General features: G+C 37.9%; 1 protein-coding gene and 1 long non-coding RNA gene across 4 annotated transcripts in view; one reads left to right on the top strand and one right to left on the bottom strand.

Moving 5' to 3' along the window:
* ldb2b (LIM domain binding 2b) overlaps positions 1 to 13037 on the bottom strand; it is a 32465-nt gene extending 19428 nt beyond the window's left edge. For all 3 annotated transcript variants that reach the window (XM_056459991.1, XM_056460000.1, XM_056460010.1), the window contains exons 1-4: positions 12741 to 13037; positions 7896 to 7998; positions 6428 to 6600; positions 383 to 505 (exon numbers count right to left, since the gene is read on the bottom strand). In XM_056459991.1, the coding sequence (XP_056315966.1) occupies positions 383 to 505; positions 6428 to 6600; positions 7896 to 7998; positions 12741 to 12872 (531 nt within the window). In that variant the 5' untranslated portion in view covers positions 12873 to 13037. The remainder of the gene's footprint in view (positions 1 to 382; positions 506 to 6427; positions 6601 to 7895; positions 7999 to 12740) is intronic.
* Positions 1573 to 2067, top strand: LOC130230789 (uncharacterized). The gene is made up of 3 exons (XR_008837981.1): positions 1573 to 1662; positions 1753 to 1808; positions 1999 to 2067. It is a non-coding gene; the product is annotated as an uncharacterized LOC130230789 (long non-coding RNA).
* Positions 13038 to 15044: the final 2007 nt, after the last annotated feature.

The following is a 15044-nucleotide window of genomic DNA, read 5'->3' as shown; positions in this document are numbered from 1 at the left end:
GTTTTGCTCTAAAGCTAATCAAACACACCTGAACACCCTAATTAGTGTCTTTAAGATCACTAGAAAGCTACAAGCAGGTGTGTTTGATTAGGGTTGGAGCAAAACTATGCAGGGACACCGGCCCTCCAGGATCGAGTTTGCCCATCCCTGCTATAGACTATACAGCAAAATTATTTTAGGCATTGTTGGTAGTCCATTTAATAAAATAAAATTTAAACATAACATTTAAACATAATTTAATGGGATACATTATTCATAATGGTTTGCTCTTTTTTTACGCTGCAAATTTTGACCAAAGAAGAAGAATATCCAGCTTGTATATGATCTAGTATCAGATGTAATTGGAATTATTTTTTTTTGATTCACGTGAAAAGTAACTCACATTAACAGCCAAGACACTGCGAGGAATGAGTTCACTGTAATGCGTAATGGTGAAGTGCCATGTTTTGATTCTCATGAGGTCATCAAAGGTGAACACAAGAATCAGTCGACCTTCTGTACACACCTGTGAAAGAAAAAAAACAGGATAAGGATTAGACGAAACTTTCGAAAGTTTCAAAACTTTCATAATATAATAAGACAGATTCACAAACTACATATGGGACAAGGAAAATATCAAGTAAATTGTTACTAAATTGCAAGTAAATTGTCTATATGTAGATTGTGAAAATTAAATATGAGTGAAATAATATTTCCTTATAAATTCAACCTCAAATTTATGTAAACATGAAACAACATGAAGAGCATAAGCTTGGAAGGCGTTGAAGCTCTTTTGTTCTCACTGCCCTCAATCTAAGGCCAGCCTGGGTGTACAAAGGCATTCCCAAGGTGAAGAGTGCAGTTTGCGGTCAACCTTTGCATGCAAAATGCTGCCATTTTAGGAATAACTTCAGAATAGCATCTAATGGGTGTAAGTTCTCTCCTTCCTTGAATACCTGAGCTTATTCTGCTGCGGGCCTGGTCCCCTCTGCCATGCATACCATGGCCATCATACAGGTACACCAAGCCTAGGCAGGTTCATGCACAACTTGCAAAGAGCAACTGACTTCACAAAGGTCACTGCATGCTCCTTAGGTCAAGTGATGTCTACTATGGTGGTCCAAGAATGTCACCTCTTGCTAAACCTGGCCAATATAAAGGATGTAAAAAAAAATTCTGGCCAGTGTTTTGGTGACATTGTCAGGGACTTGTAGGAGTTCCCAAGAGTTCTCTACAGTGCAGATGAATGCCATCAAGCATCTGTTGGCAAGTTAAGAACATTGCCACCCAACCTCTGGCTTTTGGTGAACTGTCTGCTTGTTGCCTAGGGCATACCACTGTAATTTCAACAAAAGCTCCATAGCACCAAGCCAATAACACACAGCAGCTTCACAACAGCTGCATCGAACTCACAGCAGAAAGAAGATATGCCTAAGCATGCCCTTGAGACGAGCCACCCACAGTCAGAGGAGACTGCCCCTTCCCCAGTGGAGGATCAGGGGCAGCATGAGCAAATCTCACTCTACCTAAATTTTTAATAAATTAAAAGTTTCTTGCATGCTCTGTGGACATTGCACCTTGTTGGCTGACAGTGAGCGATGCATTGCTTCTTTCGTCAGGAGACTTTTAGTTGGTGGATCCCGTCCTCTAAAGTCTCCAGCCTCTTTGCGTGGCCCTAGGGAGGTAGGTAAGCATTGCACCACATGCTGTGCCTCTGCTCTGGGACATGACACTTCTTAAGTTGAGTAATCAAACTTCCTTTTATTTTCACAGCATAAGTACATCAGCACCTGTCCCATTGGTGCACTTGCACAAAGACTGCTAGGCAGGTAAGCACTGTCCAGCAGTGTCTCTGGTCCAGTCTATAACAGGGACAACTGAGAAAAGAGCAGATTACCGTAATGAAGTAAAACAGCCACCGTTGCTTGGTCACCGTGACGGTGTGTCTTACCAATGAATACACCCAGTCAGTGCTGGCCTCCCAAAACCTATTCTGGTATATATTTATTTTTTTTTCAGATGCTACAGCTACCACAGTGCTTGGATTACTGTACATAAAGCTGCATCAGAATCCAGAGATGGGCATGGCATTGCAGCTCACATCAAGTGTGCAGTATGTGCAACCCAAACTATATTGGCATATCAATTGCATGAAGGTTCTGGCAGTGCTTCTCATTTTGCAACTGTTCCAGGTGTTTATGCAGGGCAAGCATGTGTTGGACAGTAAAGAAAACACAGTAATACATTGGTGCTCCCATTGCACGTCTCAGCTCGTTCACCATCCATGATAGTCAGCAGTGGCTCAAATCACTATGTGCTTTTCACATTCTGGCAATCTTAATTGTGCAGCTGATGTGTTCTTGTGGCAACTAATGCTCCCAAGAGACTCCATTCACACTTGGTCTAGTTAATCTGGAGTAGATTTCGGAAAACCCAGGTAGACCTGTGTAGAATCCCTGGTAAACTTGTTTGTCTCAGCACATTAGTAATGGCACACAGTTAGGCCTGAGGTTTCCGCTAGTACACATACCCCATTGAGTCTGCTTGCACAGACACTGTGCAGACTTAGGGAGGATGAGGAGCAAGCTATGGCCCACCTGAACTTGGTTCCAAAAACTTTTGCTCCTCGCAACAGCTCCACCTTTGAGGATTCTTCTGGATAAGGTTTTTCATTCATCTAGATCTAGATCTTTGGAACTTTCACATATGGCTGATTGATGGGGTATGGAAGACTTTAGTGGCATACAATGTGCAGTGGTAGGCGCTATCACTCAGGGTAGAGTCCCTCTACAAGGAAAGCCTATGCCAGGGGTCACTAAACTTGCTCGTGGAGGCAGTCTCCTGAAAAGTTTAGCTCCAACCATAATTAAATACATCTAAACAAGCTAATCAATCTCTTAATAGGTTTACTTGAAACTTTCAAGTAGGTGTTCTGGCCCTCCAGGACCAAGATTGGTGACCCCTGGCCTATACCCTGAAGTAGAGTCGATTTGTTGAGTGGCTGTTTTTTCTTCAGAGAACACTCCTGAACTTGCCCCATCAGTTTGGCCTAACAAGATTCAAGTTAAAACTTGCTAGGTCTTCTTTTGTACCTTATTGAGATCTCCCTATAGATATAGTAGAGATCCTTTTAGCACCACACTATTCAGTTGAGCTTATATATACAGTCAAGCCCAAAAGACTTGGTCTCCCGGTTGTGCTGGATTCTATCAAGAGGCTATGGGACTTAATGGGATTTATTGAAATGTGTATTTATATAGCGCATTTATTGTGTATGGCCATACACCCAAACCGCTTTACAATCATGAGGGGGGTCTTTCCACACTAGGACCAGTGTGCAGCATCCACTGGGATGATGTGACGGCAGCCACAGGACAACGGCGCCAGTGCACTCACCACACACTAGCTATTGGTGGAGTGGAGAAACTATGATACAGCCAATTCGATGGATGGGGATGATTGGGAGGCCATGGTCGGTAAAGGCTGATGGTGGAAATTTGGCCAGGACACTGGGGTTACACCCCTACTCTTTACGAGAAGTGACATGGGATTTTTAATGACCACAGAGAGTCAGGACCTTGGATTAACGTCTCATCTGAAAGACAGCGTTCACTGACAGTATAATGTCCTTTTCACTGTAGTGGGGCATTAGAACCCACACAGACCACAGGTTGATCGCCCTCTGCTGGCCTCTCTAACACCACTTCCAACAGCAACCTAGCTTTCCCATGTGGTCTCCCATACGAGTATTGACCAGGCTCAGCCGTGCTTAGCTTCAGTGAGTAACAGGTCTTGGGCTAAAGGTGACATGGTTATGGCAAGCATTTACAATCAGCGTATCATGCCTTGAATTCAGGCTGGCAGTCAAATTGTCCTAAGATCCCAAAATGGAAAAGTGCCCAAGGTTCTTACAATTGCTTTTCTCTTTATGATCAGGTGGCGAACCTGCGAATACTGCCCTCTAAGTAGACAAACACAGACTTTGTTTTGCTGTGTCCTATTCGCAACCTGCACATTTACATTGGCCACACCCAGAACTTCAGAAGCTGTGAGCAGCTCTTTTTTGGTTTCTGAGGTCAAAAGAAAGGATATTGGATCACTGGATAATGAATGCCATCATCTAGGTGTACCAACATGGCAAGCCGTGAGGGTGAGAGCTGAATCTTTCAGGTTTGTGTTTAATAGACATCAGTAGAACTGTAAGCTGGGCAACACCTAACACATTTATGTGATTCTGCAGTCTCAGAGTGGAGCTAGTCTCTTCCAGTGTATTGGATAATAACAGGTAACTGGGAACAGCTTGCTCAGTGTCATGCCTGCTGCTCCATTTCTCTCTCACCTGGAGATGTTTGCACTTGTATATTCTGCTCTTCTAGTAAGTACCCTCGGCAGTAGTCAATATGCATTTTGGCACATTATCTCCCCAACAGGTAGTATATCTGATCTCCACAGAATCCATCCAATTCTAAAAGGAATGTTTTCCCAACATACTGCTGAGAAATAGCTAGGTAAACTGCATGAAAAATTGTACACATTTACATTTTTTCTACATTACCAAATTAGGGCGACACGGTGGCTCAGTGGTTAGCACTGTCGCCTCACAGCAAGAAGGTCGCTGGTTCGAGATTTGGCTGGGTCAGTTGGCATTTCTGTGTGGAGTTTGCATTTTCTCCCTGTGTCTTATTTGACATGTCTTATTTGTCAATTGAAATACTAAATTGGCCGTAGTGTGTGGATGAGTGTGTATTGGTGTTTCCCAATACGGGGTGGAGTGGTGGAAGGGCATCCGCTGTGTAAAACATATGCTAGAGAAGTTGCCGGTTCATTCTGCTGTTGCGAGCCCTGATGAATAAAGGGACTAAGCCGAAGGGAAATGAATGATTGAATACATTCCCAAATTTGGTAATTTTGGGTTACAGGGGACATTGGATTGGATGATTATACATTGGGTCTGCTCATACTTGGCAGCATTGCCATCAAACACATAACTTGTTTAGGTGATTGTGGCTCTTTCCACTAAGACCCCAAGTTGTTGTTGAAACAACTCAAGATGACTAACTGAAAGGGATTATTTTTGGATTTTTGAGTTGTTTTATGTTGATGACCACAGGCCTCAGCCACCATCTGAATGCTCAGTTCAGTACTTAGCTCCTCAGATCAATCCTGAACCAGTAATTTAAATATCTTTATATTTACAGGAATGTCCTCCCATACAGATTCAATTCTCAAATGTCATTGGTCCTTTACCATATAATTCAGAATGATCATTTTCCTAAGTAGAACCCCAAATTTACATAATTTTATTTACAAAAACCCCTCTTTTCCCTCTTTCAGGGAACAAGTGTTACATCTGTAACCTAGATGCTACACTGTATTATGACAAATATATATTTATGATAGTCATTTCTTCTGCAAAAATAAATATGAAAGTATGCATGAACAAAAATTTTACGCTTTTATTTTTTATTCTTGAAAACAAATTTTGTCGTTTCCCCACAGAAATAATCTTCCAGCCATCATTTTAATTGTACATTCTGAGATCATAACACCAACTTGACTGGTGAAAAACACGCAAGAGAATTACTTTTATCTACTTTTTGTGTTTCATTAATTTAGAACAAATCAAATTATACGGCTCTCTCATTAAGGCAGTATTTTCAGCTCAAGCAGGATTCTGTGTGGAACTCTGAACCCCAACATTCAGTTGCCGGGGGAACGGAGGGTAGCTGCAAGGTTGGCATAGCAACGGGAGGGATGTAATCCCAGCAGACACGCTCTGATCAATGCCTCCAGTACACACACACACACATGCACACGCACACACACACTCTTGGGAACTGTATCTGTATAACTTAGCTACAACATACAGTCTTCCAAATCAATATTTAATTCACAAATGTTCATTTACTAAAAAGCAAAGTTGGACAAAAAATTGACATTTGAGAGATTCTGGATCGTATAGTGGCGTACCGTATGAATATTGCATAGGACACTCAGGAAATCATGCATTACGCAGTTTTTTTTTTTTTTTAGCTTTGGGAACAAAGTATTTGTGTCATTACAGAACTACAGAAAGAGCATTTTCTGAACAGAACTCTGATATACACAATAAATTAGAATTCGGATTTTTCTGCTAAGATTATCCCAAAATTTTAAAGCATAGACCTGTATGACAGAAAAAAAAGAAGCAGTTTTTGTGTATGAGAGAGAGAAGCAGAATAAGGGAGGGAGGGAAAGAGCGAGAGAGAGAGAGAGAGAGAGAGAGAGAGAGAGAGAGAGAGAGAGAGAAAGCCGAGAAAGAGCAAGAGCAGGAGGGAGAGAGTGGGGGTTATATTTTCCTTTTTTGTTTTGTGCAGTTCCAGCCCAGAATTCACAATGAGGAATACATTAGTGCTCGAAATGAGGAAGCAAAGACTGAGTTGCAGACTTGTGCGTGCAGCAGCAGTACCTTAGTGAATGTAGGTTTGCCATGTTGTGTTGTCATAGTACAGTGATGAGAGTCGACGGTAATAGTTGAGTTGTTGAACGACTCCTTTGTTTGTTTCAGCTCAAAAAACAACTCATAGACTCCTCCTTCGAAGAGCGAACTGAAGTAACGAGGGATCAGGGTGCGCCCGATGGCTGAGGAAAAAGGAACGAGAGTGTGAGAAACATATGTGGAGTGGGATTTTTCATGCTGAAGACGTCAGTTGTGTTCACTGATTACCAAACTAAAGAAAAGAAGGATGCAGACTCAATGCACAGATATTGATTTATTTATGACCATATGATGAAATACACTCAAAGTTAGGAGGCACACTGGCCGAACACCTGAACTGGCAACTGCGAATGGGTGTATTTGTGTGTCTGTGTGTGTGTGTGGTCCCCTAAGAGTTCGAAACAAACAGGCTACTGAATGCCTAAGGCATTAAGTCCAGCAGGCTGTACGTGCGCTCAGAACAGTTAGTGCTCTGGAGCTGTCAATCACTGCAGGAGAGGTGTGTGAAGTCTGCAGGCCCATATTTATTTGAACACCCCAGACCTGTCAATCAAATCTCAGCACATACACAGTGAATAAGGAATGAATGAGAATGAGTGAAATCCAGCAACTCAAGTGAGATATAAGTATAAAAAGGATAAAATCTAAATCTAGAAAGAGAGTGAGAGATAAAAAGAGTAGCTTTTACAGATCAAATTTATTTAGCATGAATTATGCTCCTAATGATTTTTTAAAGCGCAAACAAGCTCACAGATCTCATTTATTGGATTTTTAATAATTAATCATTGCTATGATCAAGAGTTTATTGATTTTATTGTATTTTGATGTTTACGAAATCCTCTGACGCATAAACTCAAGGATGTAACTGGCAAATGCCTTAAAAAACTCAAAGTAGCCTGTGTATTATTAACATTTAATGATAATATGTATTTTAATTAATATAATAAATTAATTACTCATAACCATCATGATGTTTTTGTATCATATGAGATTTTACAACCTAAACTGAACTTGATTGTCATAAAAGGACAAAACAGCTGAGATTTTAAGTCTTTTTGACCATCTTTTTATAATACTGTTTCCTCTTTTGTGTTGTTATGCCTGTTGTGCACTGCAAATATCAATGCGCACAGCAACGTGATAAAATGTTATGCTAAGGAATATCATTCCTTCTATTTTAAATTCTGCTGTTTAATGAGTTGTGCCATGATCAATTGTTATATACTTAATTCCTATCAAACATATATTTCAATTCAGAAAAAGAGACAAGAATCACATCACAACAACCCAGTCAGATACATCAAATATTTCAGGGGAGCAAAGGTAAAACCAGATAAACGTTCCACTGAAACACAAATTCTGAACAACCAAAATTTAAATATTGTGGTGGGGGAAGGGGGTCCCAGTCAGGAGCGCTTATGACTCTGCACACACTTACTGTACGTCTTGGGTCCCTCCTCGAGGCAGAACGAGAGTGTGAGCGTGGCATCTTCCTCAAAGAACTCGGTGCAGAAAGCATCCCACCACAGAATATCACAGTCCTGTGGGATCACACATTAACACACTTTTAACACTGAGGAGAACCACAGAAGTGCTTGGCCTCTGAATGACCCAGAATGACCATAATTAGGCCTGGCACAGTGATTATCATTTCAAAGCTTTCTGTTTATTATAAACACACACCCAAGTTGACTCGCTCCATTAAGGGCAGCAATTTACACCACAAATCCAGCCAACTACCGCTGGCCTGCTACTGAGATTCAATTGATTGTATTGGACATGATTATGCCAGCAATAAACTGTATTTTGACAGCTGTTATGGTTCAGTCTTCTCGTGTTATATATTTATGGGATAAAATTAACACTCATAAATGCAAGGAAAACTTGGCGTTGATGAGTATATCAAACACTATTACTTGCCAGTTGGCCCGTAACATTTTGTTTAACTCTAACAATGCTTGGGAATATGATTTAGTGTGAATATAATTTTGCAAAGACTGTACTGTAATTGTATAAATATGTAATCTGATGAGTAGCACAGCAGTGTGATCTTTTGATGTGAGCAGCTGATGATAACAGTGTTTTCAGCGTCTCGCAGGGGCTCAGTTTGTAGAAAATGATCCACATGATCTCCATCTCTGCAAGTGCTGTGAGTCTGAGACACTTATTACATGCAGTTGAAAATGCGCCAAACATCTCCCCAAGATTGTAATTAGAATGGCTTATAAATTGGTTGTCAACAAAGGGGAAGAGTTCACCTGCAGTTTTTTGGCTAAATAAAGGCTTTCTATGGTTTTAATTTTATTGTTTTATTTTTAATAATTATTGTTATTTTTATTATCATTTTTTAAAATTGATTCTTAAATGCTGTAATGTTATTACATATGTATAACAACATTCCTTGAATGATTTGTTTATTTTCTTTAACTTTTAATTAATAGATTAAGACAGAAAAATTATTACTTATATTAATAATAAAAAATCCTCAGTTTTTTTTTCCATCAATTCCCTGCAGCAATCATTTAATTAAATAATACATGTACAGTTAAATGGCCTGCAAACATATATGCCTGTAAACAAACGAGTGTTTGGTTTCTCTGCCTTTACTGGAATTAATAGATAAGGTTTGTGTAAGTTTAAGTGGTAAGATTTTTTTTATTCTAAAAAGGTCTAATAATATTTCTTCCAAATTTCAAATAAAAATACTGCATTTGTTTCTATAAAATGACAATTGGCCAAAACATTTGGTTATCCAAAAATATTGCTTTTATAACATTTATGAAGTTAAACCATTGGTATTATGTTGTCTAAAAGAAATATAAACATGTCTATAAAACACAGCACTTTCTTTATTTTATAAAAAAAAAACAACATATATATATATATGAAGAGTTCAGATGCAAAACCTTCTAAATGCCGTCCTTAAATGAGCACTTTTCTCAGCATTTTACATTTGTCTTCAGTTATTTCACTTTAAAGTCAATGAAAAGATCTTGCTCATCGATATAAAAGTAAAATTACTGAGCCTACACTCAAGAGTATGAGAAAAATGTTGAAAATATCAAATGGCATTTAGAGGTTTTTGCATCTAAACTCTTCATATATATATATATATATATATATATATATATATATATATATATATATATATATATATATATATATATATATATATGTATATATATGGTTGAAGTCAGAATTATTATCCCCCTTTGATTTTTTTTTCTTTTTTAAATATTTCTCAAATGATGTTTCACAGAGCAAGGACATTTTCACAGTACTTCTGATAATATTTATTTTTTCTGGAGAAAGTCTTATGTGTTTTATTTCGGCTAGAATAAAAGCTGTTCAATTTTTTTAAAAAAAATTTTAAGGTCAAAATTATATTCTTTAAGCCTTTAAGCTAATTTTGTTTTCAATAGTCCACAGAACAAATCATCGTTATACAATAACTTGCCTAATTACCCTAACTTGCCTTTTTAACCTAACTAACCTAACCTAATTACACTAGTTAAGCCTTTAAATGTGACTTTAAGCTGTATAGAAGTGTCTTGAAAAATATTTAGTAAAATATTATTTACTGTCATCATGGCAAAGATAATATATACAGTTGAAGTCAGAATTATTAGCCCCTCTGAATTATTAGCCCCCTGTTTATTTTTTTCCTCAATTTCTGTTAAACAGAGAGATGATTTTTTTCAACACATTTCTAAACATAATAGTTTTAATAACTCATTTCTAAAAACTGATTTATTATATGTTTGCTATGATGACAGTAAATAATATTTTACTAGATATTTTTTAAGACACTAGTATTCAGTTTAAAGTGACATTTAAAAGTTTAACTGGGTTAATTAGGTTAACAAGGCAGGTAAGGGTGATTAGGCAAGTTATTGTATAACGATGGTTCGTTCTCTAGACTATCGAAAAAATATATACAAAATGTTTTTTTTTTCTTAAACTGCTTTTATTCTGACCGAAATAAAACAAATAAAACTTTCTCCAGAAAAAAAAGAAATATTATCAGACATACTGTGAAAATTTCCTTGCTCTGTTAAACATCATTTGGGAATTATTAAAAAAAGAAAAAATCTAAATGGGGCTAATAATTCTGACTTCAACCATATATATTATTACATATAATCATTTTATACATTCATACTTTATAGATTAATCATTATATTTACACCATTTTTCCCCAAAAAACATTTTTCTAAATTTCTAGAGGTACAACCAAAATAATACATAAATCCATGCATACATACAATGAATAAGTTTAGTAAGAAAGTTTATTACAAATGAAGTTATGTGCAATAAATTGAAATGACACAGCAAAAAAAAAATTAACACATGAAGAAAGGGAGGCATGAAAAGGCATGGAAAGGCCAGACAGCAGCTGCAATCTATCAGAATTAGAAAACAACCTATGTAATATTAGCTGCTTCAGTCCCAGCACATACATTACCAGGTTGATGAGGATGAAACCAGGGTCAACATTTCAGCAAAACAATGACCCCAAACACAGCCAAGGAATCTCTCAATTGGTTTCAGAAAAGAAAATAAAGCGGCTACAATGGCCCAGACAATCACCTGACCTGAATCCAGTAGAAATTAAGAACTAAAGATCAGAGTTGATGGACGAGACCCATAGAACCGTTCAAAAAATCACACCTGAGTATGACTCGTCTCGAAGCTGTCATTTAAAAAAAAGACTTTATACAAAGTTTTTACTTATATTTCAGTACTTCAGCACCTTCTCCTTGTGTCATTCCATTCTTAACACAAATAAAATAAATAATGCTTCAGATTTTTTGTTTTGGTTGTTTGGATTTTTACCTTTAGAAATATAATTATCAGGAAAAACCATGATGCGTTTAATACTTATTTATGCAGTAATTTTACTCAAGTGACAAACCAATGTTGGTTTTAGTCCGTGTAAGAGAGAGTTATTATCAGGATTGTTTCTATAGGTCATCATTCCAACAGTTCAGCTTCTCTTAGCGCAAGCTGTCAAATTATTATGACTCCAGGTGTGCTGAACAGCATTTCATACCTCTGCGGATACACTTCATTCTGCGGATTCACTTATTCACATTGTTTTTTATTTTTCTCAGTGGAGGCAATATTTTAAAAGTCCAATTTATTGTGGCTGATTTTTGCACACATACTGGAGGCATGAGAAGAAGAAAATATTACCATGCTTGCACTGCAGTTCCTGCTACTGAGGAAGAGGAATTATATTATTTTTTAAATATACATCATGGTACAGCAGTGCTAGTCTCACTGCATTGTCTGTTTTCTGTCCTATGGAGAGCCCTATAATAAATCACACTACCACATAAACATTACAGAACATCAAACTGAGGTTTGTGTTCCTGAAAACCACCACATAATCAATAGTGCATTTGGTATTTCACCCAACCAGTGCAAAGAAATAATGTGCTGTGTGAGTGCGCACAGTATGTGAAAGTCCTTGAATAAGTTCAGTTTGTAACTGAACAGAATGGTGACACACACTGTAGTTAAATGTGAGAAATTATTTAATTTAATCAGACATTTTTTTAATTAGCCAATCTTTTTTTTATTTTTTATAAAACAATCAAATTAAGTATAATTAGTTTTGATGTGTAATCTTTTAAAATAAAGATCTGATCATGAGTCTAACAACCTTCAAGAGCCCCTTGGTATATGATAGTTTAAAATTATAATTTAGTCGTATGACTGTGAATTATTATATTTGTTTCAGCTTTTAGACATTTTAGGACCCATTAACTTTAAATGAATTTTAAAAACAGCTTATTCCTTGTTTGGTAATGACAGAAAGAAGATCAAGATCAAGAAGAATGTTTTTAATGATATAAATTGTGATCTTTTGTTAGCTCTGCTATCCTGAAAGATGTGCCTCGTTGTTCACTCCTTATTTCCATCATAACCATTATATCCATCTTTATTAAATTTGAACAAGACTTCTCGGAAACGTAATGAAAATAGCAGCAGTACTTGGAACATAATTTAATATCATTACACGCATAAATTGGAAACGAGTCTACATTCAAAATTGCCCAATTTAAACCACATTCTCACTTTTAGTATCTTAAAGTATTTTTTAAAGAATTTACTTTATAATCTTTAGAAAAGTTATCTTTATAGACTGCGTGATAGCTGCAATGTAATATCTCAAATCAATGTTTAAAGGCTGTTAGATTTACTTCATTCAAACATAAATTAAATGTTAAACGTAAATTCTTGATGATCTGCTGATTTATATTTTGTAATCACTCACCTCAGGCCGGGACTGGAGCCGTTTGTTGAGCTCGTGCATCCGGTACTCTGGCTGCACCGGGTAGGGCGCGTGTCTCCGGTAAAACGGACCGAACGGAGAGGAGTAGAAGGGGTCGCGCGGCGCGCCGGTCATGGTTTCTGTTACCGACAGCGCGCGAGGAGCGCATCCACACGCCGCACGTGGAGCACGACGATCGTAAACATACACACGCGCGCGCGCTCGCGGACACACGGAGAGATGCGACTGTCAAATCACACGCGCGCTCTGCTGTGAGAGGAGAGAAGAGCATGGGAGAAGGAGAGGGGGAGGAAGAGGAGGAGGAGGAGAACTTCACCGGGGAAGGGGGAGCAGAAGAGGGAGGGGGAGAGAGAGAGAGAGGGGGAGAGAGAGAAGCTTCTGTAAATTGGAGGGTCTTTCCTTACAGTAGAGTCTGACAAGTTGGCCAATTAGAGCAAAATTCTATCCATTCACAGTTTGCTTAGATTATAAGATAAAACCCAAAATACATCTAATCAATAACCACTGCGGTAGCCTACATATGCTTTTGTAGTAGATAATATAGTTTGCTGATGTAAAATGAACTGCACCCAGCATTGCACATATTTAATGCAGAACTGCAACTACAGTGTGTGCGCGCGCGTGTGTGTGCGCGCGCTTTCTACTTGTATTTTTCCATTTCTTTCTTTATGACTCACACAAGAGACTTGCTCTCCCATATATATACAGACACACACACACACAGACGCACACACACACACACACACATTCTCTGTTTCTCCATTTCACACCATTTCACATAGTTTGGAGACATATTTGTTATTCTTTTTTTTTTAATAATTCGGTCTTTATTTGCATTTTTTATTTTCAATAAAACTCTCTTACATAATGAGAGAAAGAGATCGGGCAGACAGGACATTCAGTGAGAGGGAGAGAGAGAGAGAGAGAGAGAGAGAGAGAGAGAGAGAGAGAGAGAGAGAGAGAGAGAGAGAGAGAGAGAGAGAGAGAGAGAGAGAGAGAGTCCATATGGATTCTATTACTCTCTTGTTTTAGGAGGGAAAGCAGGGCCCCAAAAGTTCACCTCCTTTACTTCACTTTCTTTTTTCCTCTCAGTCTTGCTTTCTCGTAGCCAAAACCAAGACACTCCCTTATTTTTACAAAACAGTGTAGAGTAACACGTAGACTACACACACACACACACACACACACACACACATTAATACACAGAGTGCCTGTTGCTTCATTTATGCTTGTGTGATTGATGGTTCAATGCTCATGTGGCTTCACAAAGCAGGTATACTAGTAAAGAGGATCTCACACACACACACGCTCGCACGCACACACGCACACACACGCACACACACACACCCCTCCCCCTGCAGGTCAGTTAATAAGAGTGGTTGCTGGGCTCTTTGTGTGCGTTGTGTCTCATGGGGAAAGGCGAGAGGGAGAGGGGGGTCTGAAGGAATGGAATTCAGCTACTCCACCGCTGTACAAATGTAGAGAGCGAGAGCACGCGGGATAATGAGAGGACTCTCTATCTATCCATGTCTTTGTGTTTATCAATTTTCCTCCTGTCTCTATGGTGACTTGATCAAAGATGACCACAAGATGTCACTCTCTGATTTCCCTTCCGTTAATAGTGCACGGCAGGAGGATTGAGAAGGCCAAGGACACATTTCTTGCCATGGAAAGCAGACATATCTTGTTTTATAAAATTATTATTAATAATAATATTGATATTATTATTATAATTATTGATAGTATTATGATTATGATAATAATAACAATGAAGATAATAATAATAATAATAATAATAATAATAATAATAATAATAATAATATTTCTAAGTACTGGGTTGTGGCTGGAAGGGCATCTGCTGTGTAAAACAAATGCTGGAGTTGGCAGTTCATTTCGTTGTGGGGACCCCTAATAAACTAAGAGGAAGGAAAATGAATGAGTTCTGCATAATTTCTAGTTTCCCTGTGTGATTTCCTTGCAAAAAAGACACTCGGAACATGATCATAAGGGTTTGTATTGAGGAGTTCATGCAGCTTGACTAATACAAAGAAAAAAATTTTATAACACATTTATAACACATTTTTATAAGTTTTATAGTTTTCTGTATATTGTTTGATTCTGATTATCAGTACATTACTAGACACATATTATAATGAAATGCAATTATGTAAAAACCTATAAAATAGGGCACAATGTAGTGAAGTCATATGAAGGAACATGTTTCAGGATGGCAGAAAACCATACCAGTCAGAATCAGAATTTTTTAAAAACAGTTTATGCGAGGCC

The sequence above is a fragment of the Danio aesculapii genome, chromosome 1 (genome assembly GCF_903798145.1).
Source record: "Danio aesculapii chromosome 1, fDanAes4.1, whole genome shotgun sequence".
Lineage (NCBI taxonomy): Eukaryota > Metazoa > Chordata > Actinopteri > Cypriniformes > Danionidae > Danio > Danio aesculapii.
This window is presented reverse-complemented; position numbering and strand designations above follow the sequence as displayed.